This window comes from Mchenga conophoros, linkage group LG9 (genome assembly GCF_057382185.1).
Source record: "Mchenga conophoros isolate Kocher_MC1m ecotype Shallow Benthic linkage group LG9, M_conophoros_male_GT1.1, whole genome shotgun sequence".
In the NCBI taxonomy this organism is placed as follows: Eukaryota; Metazoa; Chordata; class Actinopteri; order Cichliformes; family Cichlidae; genus Mchenga; species Mchenga conophoros.
Window position 1 is genome coordinate 18,092,599 of NC_140534.1, and position 16,554 is coordinate 18,109,152.

The 16,554-nt window shown below is 41.0% G+C and overlaps 1 protein-coding gene across 1 annotated transcript in view; it reads right to left on the minus strand.

The window, feature by feature from the left end:
• Positions 1-1,251: 1,251 nt before the first annotated feature.
• The window catches only part of mbtps2 (membrane-bound transcription factor peptidase, site 2), a 28,454-nt gene continuing 13,151 nt past the window's right edge, over positions 1,252-16,554 (minus strand). The window contains exons 6-11 of the mRNA XM_085286723.1: positions 11,524-11,642; positions 8,456-8,636; positions 7,475-7,581; positions 4,911-5,109; positions 4,525-4,600; positions 1,252-2,173 (exon numbers count right to left, since the gene is read on the minus strand). Of these exons, the coding sequence (XP_085142849.1) occupies positions 1,951-2,173; positions 4,525-4,600; positions 4,911-5,109; positions 7,475-7,581; positions 8,456-8,636; positions 11,524-11,642 (905 nt within the window). The 3' untranslated portion in view covers positions 1,252-1,950. The remainder of the gene's footprint in view (positions 2,174-4,524; positions 4,601-4,910; positions 5,110-7,474; positions 7,582-8,455; positions 8,637-11,523; positions 11,643-16,554) is intronic.

The following is a 16,554-nucleotide window of genomic DNA, read 5'->3' on the forward strand; positions in this document are numbered from 1 at the left end:
GCACGCGAACACCCTGTATTAAGATAACGCGTATCATAGCCAAAAGCATAATAATGAAAAAGGCAACTTGTTCATGCCTTCCAAGCTTAAATCTTAAACTCACACTATGTAAATTCTTTTATTTTAATATTCTTTTCACACTTACAGATTCAACAAGGTGATGGAAAAAGTCATCAGACGTTTTGGTTCCGTTTCACAGTTACTGCACATTTGTCAGCTGAACATCCATGAAGCCAGTCTGCAGTCCCACCACATCCTGCTGCTCTATCGAATTTAGAACTGGTGACTGTGGAGGCCATTTGAGTACAGTGAACTCATTGTCATGTTCAAGAACCCAGTGTGAGATGATTTGAGCTTTGTGATATGGGGCATTATCCTGCTAGAAACAGCTTTCAGAAGTTGTCAATATGGGCATAAAGAAACAGACAGGGTCAGCAACAATGTTTAGGTAGGCTGTGGTGATTTAACAATGCTCAGTTGGTACTGAGGGTACTAAGATATACATATAAGATATACACCATACCATTACACCACTTGCTTTCATGTTGTTTGCGCACAATTCTGGCGCTACCATCTAAATGTTGTGTGTTCAGTGATGCTCTTCGCCAACAAGTGCGTATCTGAGTTACTGCTGGGGATGGCCAGAAAATCCTAGTAAATCAGCAGTTTCTAAAATACTCAGACCAGCACCAAGAACACATGTAAAGTCATATAAATCAACTCCCTTTTGAAGTTTGAACTTTAGCATCACGAGGACCACATGTAAATGCCTAAATTAACCAAATTGCTGCCATGTGATTGGCTGATTAGATGTTAGCATTAACAAGAAGCTGAACATGTGCACATGGCTTTAGTGGTCAGTGAGTTTAATTTCTCATTGTTTAAATCTTACTGAAGTGTGAGGACTTTTCTATCCTAAGCACTTCTGTGTTTCATTATAATCAATTTTCTTGTCATATCATCTTTGTTGCTGCTGTTTTATTGTAAATGCAGTATTATCACTGTGACAGTATACAGTATTGTCACTGCTGCAGTGCAGGTAATGTTAACTGCTTCATAGGGAAAATTGCACATATTACACAAAATGATCTTTTTTTTTGCTTAAATATAAATTATGATATCTAATGTTTTGTCACTAAATGACAAATTGATGAATAAAAGTAAGACATGTGTAGTAGAAGTATAAAGTGGGAAAACACTTGCCAGACATACCAACAGTGTCTTCAACAGACAAAAGAAAAAGGAAAGAAAGAGGAAAAACTGTTATTTTTATTTCACAATTTCTAGAAATTGACTTTTGCAACTATATGGCAGACATATAATAAAAAATAAAACGTACACATAAAGAAAAGGTGAGTGAAAAAGAAAGCAATTTTCGCACTGCAATGCCAGATCAATCTGAAGGATAGACGCCATTTAAATAGGGTCAAATTGATAGGAGTCCATTCATTTAATTAAATAATTCATGTTTTCATGAACAGTAGGTAGTAAAGTTTTTCAACAGTGATAAGGAATTCAAGATTATTATATTGCCATGCATTCACCAGAAAACAAAAGAAAGCTCCTTAAACGTTTTTGTGTCCACAGGTTAGCTTAGTCAATACCTCAGGAAAATATGGCATTTTTGGAATCAACGTAATGAAAAACACAAACACACATGTTTCATCAGTACAGTCTTTGTAAACAGTCACATAGGACAGTGCTTTACAGCAAGTGCATTTGTTAACTTGTTTGTGTGCTTTTGGATTTATGGCAGCAACAAGGTGGATTAAAGTTGTTTTCCCTGGTGGTCCAATTTTAAAGGCAGAGTGATGTTATACTCAACAGTCTCCACAAGGTGGGCAGTGCTTCTAAGTAATGCAGTCTGTTCACAGTTTAATGGTCCACAACACTCAAACGCATCCTGAGACAACATCTCTCAGTCCACACCGGGGCAGCTGACCGCTGTGGCTACCGTGCCGTGACCATCCACAGGCCCAGCGCCACGTTGGCCGCCAGCAGGGCACTGCCTGCCAGGAGCAGGAAGAAACCAATCAGCTCACGCTTCTGACGGTCTATTACCACACTGGCCAGCGTGGCCTCCAGCAGGGCGTTCAGCATCCACTGACCATCGAGAGCAAAGCACGGCACAGAGTTGACTACTGCTAATGCGCCAGAGAGGGACACCACGTATCTGAGAGGAAGGGCAGCTCAGGAAAACAAACATAGTAACAGGCAATTATTTAAGTGTCAGTTTAAGCAGCGAGCAATGGAAGCAGAGAAAGTTTACTTCTGTCTGCTGGACAGCTAGCAAACAGTAGCAGTCCATTCTTTACAGTTAGCTCAAAAACTCCAATTTGGTTAATTGTCTGAAAGAAATATTCTCTCCTGTTGAGACAGCTCCCAGTTTGGGCTCAGGACACAGACACACTCTCTACCTTAAACTTTCCATTTTGGTAAATTCCCTTCAGTAGGCCCTGAACAGTCCCATAGTTATGCTACTATAAGCTCTGGCTGTTGATGATAAACAGATGATGAACAAAAAAGTTGCCCTTTGCCACGACGCTCTACTTTACACTTCCCAAAGGCATACCATTAGTACTTTCCCCTTTGTGGTTTCTCATTATTCCTCTTTACTTTCCCTTAATTCCTCAACCAGTTGCAGTGGCCTCCATGAGGTTGATTCTGCCAGAACTCTTCCTGTGAAACAGGAGTTCTTGACCATCACCAACTGCTTGTTCACAGGTTGTGATTGTTGGACATTTCTATCTATATTGTAAGGCTGGGTACTCCAACTCCAGTCCTCGAGAGCTACTGTCCTGTAGCTTTTAGATTCATGCTTGTTCCAGGACATCTGAATCAAATGAATGGCTTGTTACCAGGCCTTTGTCAAACTTGAAGCTGAAGAAGCAATTAAACCATTTGATAGGGCTGTGTCGGAGCAGGGATGCATCTAAAAGCTGCAGGACAGCAGCTCTCGAGGACTGGAGTTGGAGAGGGGAATTAAACTATTAATTAAAGATTAATGAGATACGTTTTTACATTGCATCTTCTTAACATCTGTCATTTAATTCAGCCAAAGCATATCACATCAGTGAGAACCAGTAGAAACAGCATTATCTAGAATATACTCTCAATTAGTTGTTACTTTGGAGTGTCTGTCCATAAAAAAAATAAAGGGATCCACCATGACGTTACTCAGTGGTTTGTGCAGTCTGGTGTTTGAACTCTCAAACTAATCATTATGGCCGTTGCCATGTTGGCTTTTTGAAACAGTACATCACAAAGTCAATCTGACTGTGAATCTGAAGGGCACTGCACACTCTTGTCGAACACAAGAAAGAAAAAGGAAATAAAATATACTGTATTCTTTATCTTCCTTTTTGACATTAATGGGAACATAACTCGAAAAACGAACAAGATGCTGGATTTGACATGACCTAAAACTAGCAAGTCAGTCAGAAATAAACCCATAAACCCAACAGGGATGTGTTTAAGGACAGCACAGATCAAGTGTGGAAAAGGCTCCCCCTCCCCAAATGCATGTTAGTACAATTGAACGTCTGACCAAAGGAATCACCCTCTGGCTTTTTATCATTATGAATGAATGTTTAAGGCATGTCTGCATTGACTTCACCTTTTAGAAACCAAAGACGCATTCATCCTTTATATACAGAATTTTTTCCATAATTGAATTAGCACTGCATGTACACGTGTAAGCAACGGATATAAAACTATAAAACATATAATTAGATTTTAGGGAAAAAAATCCTACTGAGGAAGAACTGGAAGCTGAAAATGACTAGATGAGCAGGTAGCTGCTCACCAGTAGTAATCAGAAAAGGCGGCACGCTACAATCACCTGGTCAAATATGAGCAGTGCTGGTTTTCAAAAGATCACCATTAAAAACATATCAACGTTGAATCATCCAAAATGCCCCAAGACCAAAGAGCATGCTTTTAACTTTCAAAGCATTACATAACAAGAAGAAACAACTCACCCTACCCTTACAAATAAAAAGGTGAATTCACATTAACGAGATACAGTTTTAGCCTTCACCGTCATCTTAACATAAACTTAATGACCTTAATGAGACCATGTTCTTTTCAGCCCAAATAAAAATCGTTTTCAATCAATCCAAGTACCAATCAGCAGTGCCAAGAGATAACTACTTTGTTAAGTAGTCACAAAGAAAAACAGACCTACAAAAATGTAAAAACGGCTTAAAAAGGGTTGAACTGCAATCAGAAATGTGCACAGCAATGCAATTAAGGGCTGCATTCAGGCAATCTTAAAGTGCATCTGGCCTCTTGACTGTGCTGATTAGATGTTAAAAAGGGGTCTTTTATTCAGAAAAAGACATTTGGAATCAAGTAAGATGAAACTTTTATGCTATATAATCCTAAAAGAGGAAACTGAGAACATGCAACACATGATAAAATGTTGCACTGCATGTTATAATTTAAAGTGACAGAAGAGTAGGGTTCATTCTTCTTACACCCATCCTTGATTATGACTGTAGTCCCTTTAACCTGAAAGGATACTTGCAGAAGGTTTCTAGGAATACAGGAAGGTCCAGGTGGAGGAATCCAAAGCGAGGGACAAAGTTAGTCAGACTCACTGTGGAAATAAGAAAACACAGGATATATAGGTCCTCAGTTTGATCCACTGAACACTTTATGAATCTTAAATATGAGCTGAGAAAACATCCAGGCTCTTCGTGATTACTCCCTCTGCCTTGCCCAGAGTCAGTTCAACATCTACAGAACGCTGTAAACACCAATTACTTGCTTATTACAGTAAATGCAGTTGCTTATTACAAGTTTGAAACTGAAAACACAAGATTTAAACAAATGATATGTTCAACAAATGGTTGCTTCAGCTAATTATGTCCTACATTCACAAATGGAGGTGACATAAGTGTACGTACCTGCATACTGCAGGTGTGGCGGATATCCCACGAACAGCATGTGCGTGTTGGGAGGGTGTGTGACACGGATGAAGCGAGTCTGGTTCTCCAGAGAAGGCGTGACGCAAATGCTGGCAGTGTGGGAATGTGCAGCACAGTCGTCATCTGTATGACACACTCGCGTTCCCGTCACCATCTTACGTACTGGCATGCAGGCGTACTGAAGCCACAGGATTACACAAAAAACACAGGAAGTAAAAAACCGATTTTCAGTTACAGCTTTGTTCAGTTACATGCAGCTTTTCTCCATGTTAGCTAGCTTCTGTTTCCGCCATTAACACCCATTCATTTTGGTACGGTGTCTTTTTCCATACAAAGCACGACTGCACAAACACTTTCAGCTTGTATTTCAAAATGTATATCTAATTATTCTTTTCTGTAAATAAGGTTACAAGGTTATGAAAGCGCCCCCATTTGAGACTGGGAGGAGACACTGGCATTGCAGCTTGAATGCGATAATAGAGAGCAGCGCAAAATAGGAGATGATTATTTTTGGTGCCTACAACTCAACTCATGACATCCCCTAACACAGACATTTCAGAAATACACCTAGAAGGCACTTTGATAGGTAGAGCAGTTCAGCTACTGGTTAATGCAAATATCTAATTAGCCAATCATATGGCAGAATGGGTAAGAAAGGTGATTTAAGTGTCATGGTTATGGGGTCAGGTGGGCTGGTATGAGTATTTCAAAAACTGCTGATCTACTTGGATTTTCCCACACAACCATCTGTATGACTTTCTGATCTGAAGAAGAGAAAACATCCACTCAGCTGCAGTTCTCTGGGTAAAAATTACATTTTGAGGTCAGAGAAGAATGGCCAGTGTGTTTTGATCTATAGAAAAGGCAACAGTAACTCAAATAAATACTTAATAGAACCAAGGTATGCAGAAGAGCATACCTTGAAGCACATGGGCAGAAGACCACACGGAGTCCTATTCTTGTCTGCTAGAATTTGCACAGGCTGACCAAAATTGGAGAACAGAAGATTGGAAAAGATAGCTCGGTTTGTTCCGCTTAGATGTCTGCTACGTGTATTTTGTTTGTTTTTTTGTAAGCGGAATTTAATTTTTTAGCAAATACAAACAGAAAGTATTCAATCATAATTTTCTTATTGTGAGCAAACAGCCAGACTCAGAGGCTATCCTTCACACTGCAGGCCTTGAAGCCAAATTTGTTTGAATACTGAAAAACCTTTATTAATTTTATTAAGTCCCTTTACAGCAAGCAACATCTTACCCTTTAGGCAACATTGCAAGTGTCAGGCAAGATTATGTAACAATAAAACAGTACTGATAATTGACAGCTGTCATTGGGGGACACTTCTAACTCACCAGAATTTATGAAATAAATGTATCAGAATTCAAACTTTAATTGTTGGTGTTCATTTCCTCCAGATGGGGGTTTGGAAAATGCCCCACAGCCACAAGAACATCAACAAAACCTTAATTTATACAACAGTAACAACATAAGTAGAGATGACAGGGAAGGGGCTTTCCTACACAGAGATTTTTGCGACCTCCACCCAAAGAGGTTTTAGCCACAAGTGGTTGGGGTTTCATTTAACTCTGTCATTGGGCGAGAGGCGGGATACACCCTGGACAGGTCGCCAGTCTGTCACAGGGCTAACACACAGGGACAGACAACCATTCATGCTCACATTCTCTCGCACTTGCACACCTAGTGGCAATTTGGATTATCCAATTAACCTATCCCCACAAACTGCATGTCTTTGGACAGTGGGAGGAAGCCAGAGTACCCGGAGAGAACCCACACAAACACGGGGAGAACATCCAAATTCCAAACAGAAAGACCCCGGCCTGATGGTGGAATTGAACTCAGGACCTTGTTGCTGTGCGGCAACAGTGCTAACCACCGTGCCGCCACTGTGTTACTGTACACATTCAGGATAATTTACTGTAGAGGTAAGCAGACAAGACAAGAATAAGCCTTAACCGCTGCTGTGTTGCCAACATTTGGTGGCACATCAGCCCAGACAGAGCTGTGGGTGGTGACAGGCAAGAAAAAAAAAAACAGAAAAATTTCAATCTCATTGTCCCAATAGGGGTCATAAAACCAGCTCTCTCATGTAAAGCAGCCCTCGAATGCAGATGCTCAAGCTCTGTCACTCTGGGGCAAAACCAATCAGATTTGGGTCACTTCAGCATGTAAGGTTGACACAGAGTAATCTTCAATCGCAAGAACAAAACGTAACAGAAGTGGCATAAAAACCCACAGAAGAACTGTGGCTACTCAAGAAAATAAGGCGATAAGAAGAACTGGTGATTTAGACAAAGTGTGCTCACACCAAATGCTAATAGAAATCCTAACTTTACTCGAACAGTGTCAAACTTTTTTCACAGCACCGCAGCTGAAAACTCATGGAAAGTCACACATGGAAATAAAAGGGAAGTGAACAAAGGAAGTAATATAAATATCCGCGACTGTCTAAAAGGTTTTGAGACCTGTTTGTATGACTAACCAGCCACAAAAAGCCCCCACATCTGTCAGTGAGTGTGTGTCACCTCTCTCTCTCTGCTGCTCCTGCCCTGTGATTTAATGTAAGAGAAGCAGAGGTCGGTCAGGCTGTTGTTGCTGCAGCAGTCCATCGTTCCATCCAGACGCTTGAAAGCTACAGGGGGGAGAGAAACAAATGGAAAATATAGCACAACTCTGAAAAGAATCTTAAAAATAGATGTTCTGTTAGTAGGTGGACTCGAAATGGATGATTAGATAAAAATAACACAATATCACACCATTTATTCGATGACTAAAAAGTCTTCTGGACTCCTTAAAAGGTCATTGGCTTAACTCTGCATAGTAAAAAGCACATTAATCTGGTGTGCTTCAGGCGAAAAACCCCAAAGACACTGTTCTGCATATCTAATATGACAATAATTACTAATGCCAGAGTAAGAAGAGTATCATAAGCAAAATCCCCAGTGATAACTTGTTTCAGCTTATTTTCGATAACCATCCAAGACACAGACTTTGAAAGACAAAGGACAAATAAAATGACATAAATGTCTGATCTCTAAGCTGTTATGTCAATAAAAAATTTTAGGACTATAATAGAAAATTAACATTAAGGGCATCTGCTCCTAAATCACTTGAGTAAATTCTAGACCACAGAGAAGCAGCAGGAGCTAGGATTGGCCAGCTGTTACACAATTACCTCCCACATGAGTTGACACTTGGCCAATCGGAGCTCCTGTTGCTGCTCTGTAACTGTGACCCCGTTTAATATTTAAGTGGCCCACTGTAGTGATGACAAAACAAGGTCAATTAATGTTTAAATCAAGTGATTAATAAAGTAGTTTAATAGCTGCCTTTTGAAAGACGTTAATTTATGATGCTATTACGATTTAATACAGTCAAGTCTCCAGGTAGAGGTACTCAGCTGGCTCTTTATTGGAGGCGTACATACAAAACTATGAAATAATACGGCTTTCTTATGTCTTGATAGAGCAAGTCCGGTGGCCTTGCTGAACAAATTCCTCACCCACCTCGTCCATGAGCCCAGCTGGGCTGCAGGCTGGCGACAGGGACGCAGTATCCCGTCTGTGGTGTGTGAGCGAGGTGAGACAGGCAGCTGGTCCAGTCCTCCACTCCCCTGACGGGACAGTCTTCCAGGCCTGTCACTATGTCCCCAACTGACAGACCCCTGGGACCGTCAGCTGCAGAGCTCTGGACCAAATACACACGCAGACATAAATCTTGATTTAAATGGGCAAAAGGTCACACAAGTGAAATCTGATGGCTTCAGTCCTGCAAGCTTGCAATAGTTGGGAAACTCTGACAAATACAATAAGCTCTTGAGCAACAGTCACCAACTGTGGCTACACTGCTGCAGCATAAATACATTAATGAAATAATAAATGATTAAGTCATAAAATTTAAAAAAGTATTTACCGTGGATTTAAGTGGGGAGGATGAGCTCATAAGTCACATAGCCTAAGGAAAGAAATCTAGTGGTAATGTAGCTAATACTATTGTGCTGTTTGTCAGATGGCAACGGGGCTGGTTATTATCTCCTTTGGAGTCTGGTCAAACACCTCGCTTCATCAGTATCAGCGACACACAGGAACTAGTGACGTTCTGGGTGGTTTTAGTCACCCACTGCAGGGTATTCCTGTTCTGACCGTACAAAGCGTACATTCCAGACTGCAGAGCTTCCAGTTAGTCTTCTACTCCCCCTCTGTGGATGTTTACAAGAACTTAACACATGAATTTAGCCTGGTTTTGCTTTTTCTGACCCTTCTTTCCTGGTTGGAGATTAGTGATAGTCAGTATTCTGGTCATTGTTCAAGTATTTTAAATGCTGCTACACTGATGAGCAGATAAAGCACCCTACATGGATTTTTAAAGTGGATTAAATGAGCTAATAAAGGGACACTAGCAGTGGTAAAGAACATATAAAGAGCATAGACTCCAACTACAGACTTGGCTATAACTATATTTTACTTAACTATTTACTACAGGGGATTATGTATTGTTGCCCGAACCACCTCAGCTGGCTCCTTTCGGTGTGGAGGAGCAGCGGCTCTACTCTGAGCCCCTCCTGGATGGCCGAACTTCTCACCCTATCTCTAAGGGAGAGGCCAGCCACCCTTTGGACGAAGCTCATTTCCGCCGCTTGTATCCGCAATCTCGTTCTTTCGGTCACTACCCACAGCTTGTGGCCATAGGTGAGGGTAGGGATGGACCAGTAAATTGAGAGCTTCGCTTTTACACTCTGCTCCCTCTTCCCCACGACGGACCGGTGCAGCGTCCGCATCACTGCAGCCGCTGCACAAATCCGTCTGTCGATCTCTGGCTCCCTTCTCCCATCACTCGCGAACAAGACCCCGAGGTACTTGAACTCCTCCACGTGGGGCAGGAACTCCTCCCCGACCCGGAGTGGGCATTCCACCCTTTTCCAGCTGAGAACCATGGCCTCAGATTTGGAGGTGCTGATCCTCATTCCCGCTGCTTCACACTCTGCTGCGAACCGTTCCAGTGCGAGCTGGAGGCCCTCACCCGATGAAGCCAACAGAACCACATCATCCGCGAAAAGCAGAGATGAGATTCTGAGGCCACCGAAGAGAAAGCCCTCCGCCACTTGGCTGCACCTAGAAATCCTGTCCATAAAAATTATGAACAGAACCGGAGACAAAGGGCAGCCCTGGCGGAGCCCATCACCCACCGAAACGAGTCTGACTTATTGCTGGCAATGCGAACCAAGCTCTTGCAACGGTTGTATAGGGATCGAATGGCCCGTAGCAATGGGCCAGACACCCCATACTCCCACAGCACCTCCAGGACACCCCGAGGGACACGGTCGAATGCCTTCTCCAAGTCCACAAAACACATGTAGACTGGTTGGGCAAACTCCCATGCACCCTCAAGTATCCTTGAGAGGACAAAGAGCTGGTCCAGTGTTACGCGACCAGGACAAAAAACGCATTGTTCCTCCTGTATCCGAGGTTCGACCAGCGGACGAACTCTCCTTTCCAGCACCTTGGCATAGGCTTTCCCAGGGAGGCTGAGGAGTGTGAACCCCCTGTAGTTGGAACACACCCTCCAGCTCCCCGTTCTTAAAGATGGGGACCACCACCCCGGTCTGCCAGTCCAGGGGTACTGCCCCTGATTTCCATTTCCAGGTGACATTCCATGTCCCAATTGCCAGTCTTGGCAGCCGGGGATCAGTCCGCCAGGGCCTCCGCTCCTGGCCGCCGCCCGGCACACAATGCACCCGACCCCTATGGCGCCTCCTGCGGGTGGTGGGCCCGCGGGAGGATGGGCCCATGTCCCCTTTTCGGGCTGTGCCCAGCCGGGCCCCATGGACTAAGGCCCGGCCACCAGACGCTCGCCCTTGGGCACACTCCCCGGGCCTGGCTCCAGAGCAAGACCCCGGTAACCCTATCCCGGGCAGGGTAAACTTTTCCCTCGATGTTTTCTTCATAAGGGTCTTCTGAATCGCTCTTTGTCTGGTCCCTCACCCAGGACCAATTTGCCATGGGAGACCCTACCAGGGGGCAAAAGCCCCCAGACAACATAGCCCCTGGAATCCCTGGGACACACAAACCCCTCCACCACGATAAGGTAGCAATTCACGGAGAATTTTTTAAACATATATAAAGGCTCAATTACCCAAAAATAACATTATTGATGATAATATTATTAGTAGTAATATTATTAAGCTGTTCACCTGATGTACCTCACCTCCACAGGTAAACAGAGGTGTGTTTTGTAGCCTTTCTCATCTTAAATCAACAATCCTCATCATCATCGATTGTAATCTGGCTGATGATGTAATAGCATTATGCAGCATTAAAGCAGTGGTTTATTTCAGTGTTTATTTGATTAATTTATGACAATGACATTCCCACCTCAGACAGAAAATGAAACATTCAGCGGGTTTGTTGCTCACAGGCTTCACATCAGTTCAGTTTGGGACAGAGGCAGGGCAGCTTTTTGCTAAGCTCAGCTAAAATTCATTCATGTAGAGGAACGACAAGTAACTTTATGGAAAATGGATTTTCTATCACGTCGACCTACCCCTTTACCTGATATGTGAAACTGAGGCACTGACCTGCACAACCTCTGTGACCAGCGCTCCAGCTCCGGTGGTGTACATGGGAAACAGGAGGAGAGGCAACAGGAAGAGAAAGGCCAACGCTGCCAAACACAGAACAAAGTTGTGCCACACACCTGGAAAGAGAAGACAAAAAATATTTTTTTGTTTTTCCTCATTTTTATCTTCATTTCAGTTGTGTAGTTTTGCTTTTAAAACTTTGGGTTTAAAAAGCAAATCTTATCTTATCTTATCTTAATCCCGTTAAAAACAATATTGTCAACAACAATTTGTGTATTTTATGTTCAATATAGGTATTTGTTGTGCCTGAAAATGAATAAAAAAAAAACAAAAAAAAAATAAAAAAAAAACAAAAAAAAAAAACAACAAGTCAATCTATAGATGGAGATGTTCATTTCAGTTCTGTGCTGCTGTGGTTTTTCTTCACCCAACAAGCCATCAGCTAGCAACACAGCTAACATAGCACAGAGGAAGCTAACAGTAGGATATTGGCATTTTGGAGGCATTTTACACCAATAGCTGCTGTTTCCACTTACATAAAAAACTTCTGCAAACATACAAACTGTGATCAAAGTAAGCAGACATGGCTGAAAAGATGAGACAACTATGCTCACTATCATTTACTTTCACTCTTGTCATGTTCGAGTCTTTACACGTGAAGCTAGTAGGGGTTGGTGTAACACCTGTCAGTAAGCTTTTATTACACTTATGTTAACATAAAATGTTGTTGTCACCGCAATTAAATATGATTCCACTGCAGCTGTCTCCTGTCAGCTGCACACCTGCTGCAGTTTGCGGCCTCATGACTCTCACTTTGATCCAAAATAAGATCAGTGAAAATAAATTAGTTGAACAAGACAAATACATTATTTTTCCCCCATTGTATTTCTCCTGGACCTGTCTTCATTTATTATTTCACTGTTTAAGTCGAACTTGATGTTTTTTTTCCATATATCTATCTCTCTCTCTATATATATACACACACCCAGTAGGGCTGTTCGATATAACGATATATATCGGATGACGATATAAAAACGTCTATCGTTTCATTTTACACTATCCTTTGTTTCGTGGTGTCGCAAAATAAACTCTTTAGGGCATTATTGTTTCATCGTTTTGATGGTCACTGTAGTGGCTATATGAATTTCTTAAAGTTCTCTCTTTCTCTTATATTTTATATAACCACACTACGGACAAGCGCCTGTTTTTATGCGTTGTGGTTAGCAACAACGACGGTAACACCATCGCGTGTCCGCTTGTTTATCTTCCACATAAACCTTTCACAATAAAGCTCAAGATCCTGTTGAGACTTTTCAAAATAAACATGAAACTATACATTTTTAGACATAAGTTGTAACGGCCGCCGTTTGCTTTGTGAGTATTTATTACACGGCGTGCTGCGGGGAAAAGCCTGTTCTAACGTTTGAGTCTAAGGTTTCTTTTTTTGCACCTGTCGGCTCTTTTTTACTTCTCATCCATAAATAATCTGCTCTTTCACGTTATTCTACATCTGTTAAAACACTCGACTCCAGGTACATGACGCGCAGCTGAGATTCACAGAATTTTCAGGAAATGTTACATTTTTGTGATTTATATCGTTATCGGGACGATAGAATTCTTATATCGGGATATGAGATTTTGGTCATATCGCACAGCCCTAATACCCAGTCTTTTTCTCACAGTGAGGCATACAGATTATTAATTTAACAGCGTTATTGATAGGAACTCTGTATTGGCAGACACTTGAAGCCAAAGTCTCCATTTCGAATTGGAAGCGGTGGAAGACAGGTTCTCACATTTTCCAGCCAGCTGCTGCAGTAATTACTCCTTCTAAATCAAATCAAGTGGAAATATGACTGTTAAATTGCCTCGGTGTCTGAACTTTAAATGGCTATAACTACAAGCTCTTGTATTCGTTTTAATTTCTTACCGTGTTATCTTAAAGTATGTAAGTACATAGAAAGGGAAGTTTCTGTTTGTCCAATGGTTCAAAGAAAACTGTAGTGCACCTGCTATTTTCTATGAACAAAAATTTTAAATATTGAGGTCAGTGTATGCTCAGTTTCAGACTTTTTTTGGGTGGGGGGGGGGGGATCTCTTAATTATGTCACTGAGACAGATATCCCATATATGGTCATCACAGCTGTTGCTGAGTGTGCAGATGCCCCACCCACATGCCGTTTGCTGCTACAGCTACACATGTTTCTTTTCCAACTATTTATTTATAAGTGACTTATGTATGTATGTATGTATGTATGTATATATATGTATATATTGTACTATTCTTAGTTAGCGTATTGTCTGTCTTGTCTTAATGTTGGTTTAAAATGGAGCACTGTAACAAAAAATAATTTCCCCCAGGGATCAATAAAGTATTCTGATTCTGATTCTGATTCTGATTAAACCCTTCTGTCAATGGCAAAGTACATTGAAACTGGAGGTTTTGGTTTCACAGCTCATTTCAGACATCTAATCAACTGATAGTATAAAAATAGCGATTATTTGGTCTACTAATGCTGAAATGCCACTCTATCAGGACACAAGATTATAAATACACAAATGGAAATGTGAATAACAGACCACAGTTTTAAAAAACACATAAAATATTGCAAACGTGATGCAATTTCATTTTCCTTACAAAATCACTCTGCACTAAAAAGACTGGCTAACGAGTGTCTCTCTTTGACCTACAAAGGAAGAACTCCAAATATAAGAAGAAATACTAGTATCTTGCTCATGTAGTCTGCACATCACTTTGTGGACAACAATAGTCTTTTCATCCTTCGCATCCTTCAAAAAGCTTAGACTAAAACATCCTTCGTAATGTGAGGATTGTATGGTAAAGTTTTGCTGCTGCTGTAATAACCACCTGCGTGTTTGCCACATATTCTGAATGTAGGATCTCATGCCACAACAGTAACCACGGCTCCCTAAAAATAGCAGTCTATACCATCTTAATTATGCAAGAGAACTAAGCCAGTCTCCCAAAAACCACAGGAGGAAACGTTGCATGGCCTGATGAGGTCAAAGCACTCAACGGTATCACTCAAACATAGTGATGGTGACATAGACAGAGGTAGACTCTGTGGTCAGAGGGAAGTTAAAAACATGGTATTTTGAGGAAAAACCTTTTTGACAAAAAAGGAAAAAAAAAAAGATTTTTAATGTACAGCTGGAAAAAATGCACTACATCTTAAAAAAAGTCAATGTCTGCCCTAGAGGCAAAAAAGAAAAAAGGAAAATCTTCATGCAGTGTATTTCAAATATTGATATATGCAGTAAACAAACTATTAAAGTTTCAGCACCTATCTCTACAGGAATAAATAATAAACATGTTATGTCTGACAACCCCCCTTGCACGCAGGGCAATCTCGGCTGTGGACAGCGAGAGAAAAAAACAATAAACACAGCACGCTATTACGTCACCACCCTCCTAATGGGAAAAGCATCTCTCTCACTTTGTCACGTGAACTGACTGAACATCTCAGTTTTGCATCTGGAGTCCCAACCAAGTTATTTTCTTCTCAGCAAAGCCTGAGGGAATTTTTTTCACTTGATAGATAAAGACAAAGACTGTTTCACAACAGTTCTTCACTGCCCTCTAAAGGCTGCAAACAGCAAAGGGAAATCCAGCAGTATGAAATTTTGCCAGCTGTACCATAATCTGTATGGAGCTCAGCCTCGACCAGACCAGCGTGACATTTCCAAGGCTGGAAAAATTATTCATAGCATCGCCACACTCTGAATTAAGGTGTGGCTCTGTTTACCTGAGTGGTCTTGTTCTGTTCTACTCTTGCACTTTTACTCCATGTCTTCAATCTATAAAATGTGGAAATGATTAAGTGCAAAAATAAATTAAAAAAATTAATCCAATTTTCATCTTTGACTGAATCATTAAAATTCTCTAATAAAGCGACAAAATATCACAAAGCAGGAAGAATGTCAGAACCTTTTTTTTCCTACATTATATTTTTACCGCAATAACAGGCTTCATTCCCCCATTCTTATAGCTACAACCTTTCTTCATTATATTGAGAAATGCTTTCATTAAGATAGGGTGATTGGGATTTTCCATTAAACTGCCCGACAGAATAATTGCTTCAGAATTGACCAAATACAAGTCAGAAGCAATACAAAGACAATAGAATAAATAATCCTATAACACAACATAAAACATCACATGTATTACAGTATGCATGGCCCAGCTCTACATAATGAGTGCATCAACTGTATTCAACTGATAATACCTTCATAATTTTACTAATGTAAGTATTTAAATCTGCTAACTTTTAATACACATTAGCCAGACCTTTGTATTGATAAGGCTATTACACATGTATAGTACTGTGCAGGTTTCACCTTGTTGTCCAAGTTTTTTGGGGGGGTTAGACACTGGCTGCTATTTCCACTCATTTTCAATCCAGTCCTTGTACTGGACCATTTCCAGGAGAATCTTATTTAATAGTTTGTATTTTAAATTTCATAAGCCATTTAACACTGACCTGTGAATAATTCATGCACAAAAAGGCATCTAATTCAAGTGATGAACCCATTCCATTTACACATATTAGACAATTTAGCAAAGAACCCATTTTAAATTGTATCACCTTCAGCCTAGGTGACTCCTAAAGAACTACTAGCTGAAAACTTAGCATCTCTCAGCATTGTGTGAATCATGGTTGATTCCCATACTGTCCAATTCAATTTGAATTCAATTTGATTTATACAGCACCAAATTACAACAACAGTCGCCTCAAGGTGCTTTATATTGTAAGGTAGAACCTACAATAATACATACAAAGAAAAACCCAACAATCATATGACCCCCTAATAGCAAGCACTTTGGCGACAGTGGGAAGGAAAAACTCCCAAAGCCTCATCAGAAATGGTTTCAGTGGAAAGGTGGCTGTGACGAAGGTATTCTTAAGTTAACAAAGAAAAGGTGAGGTCTGCCAAAGTATACAAGAACTGCACTGAAAATCGGCAGCAACAGGTTTAATTAAGTGATGAATCTAAATTCAGAAATTG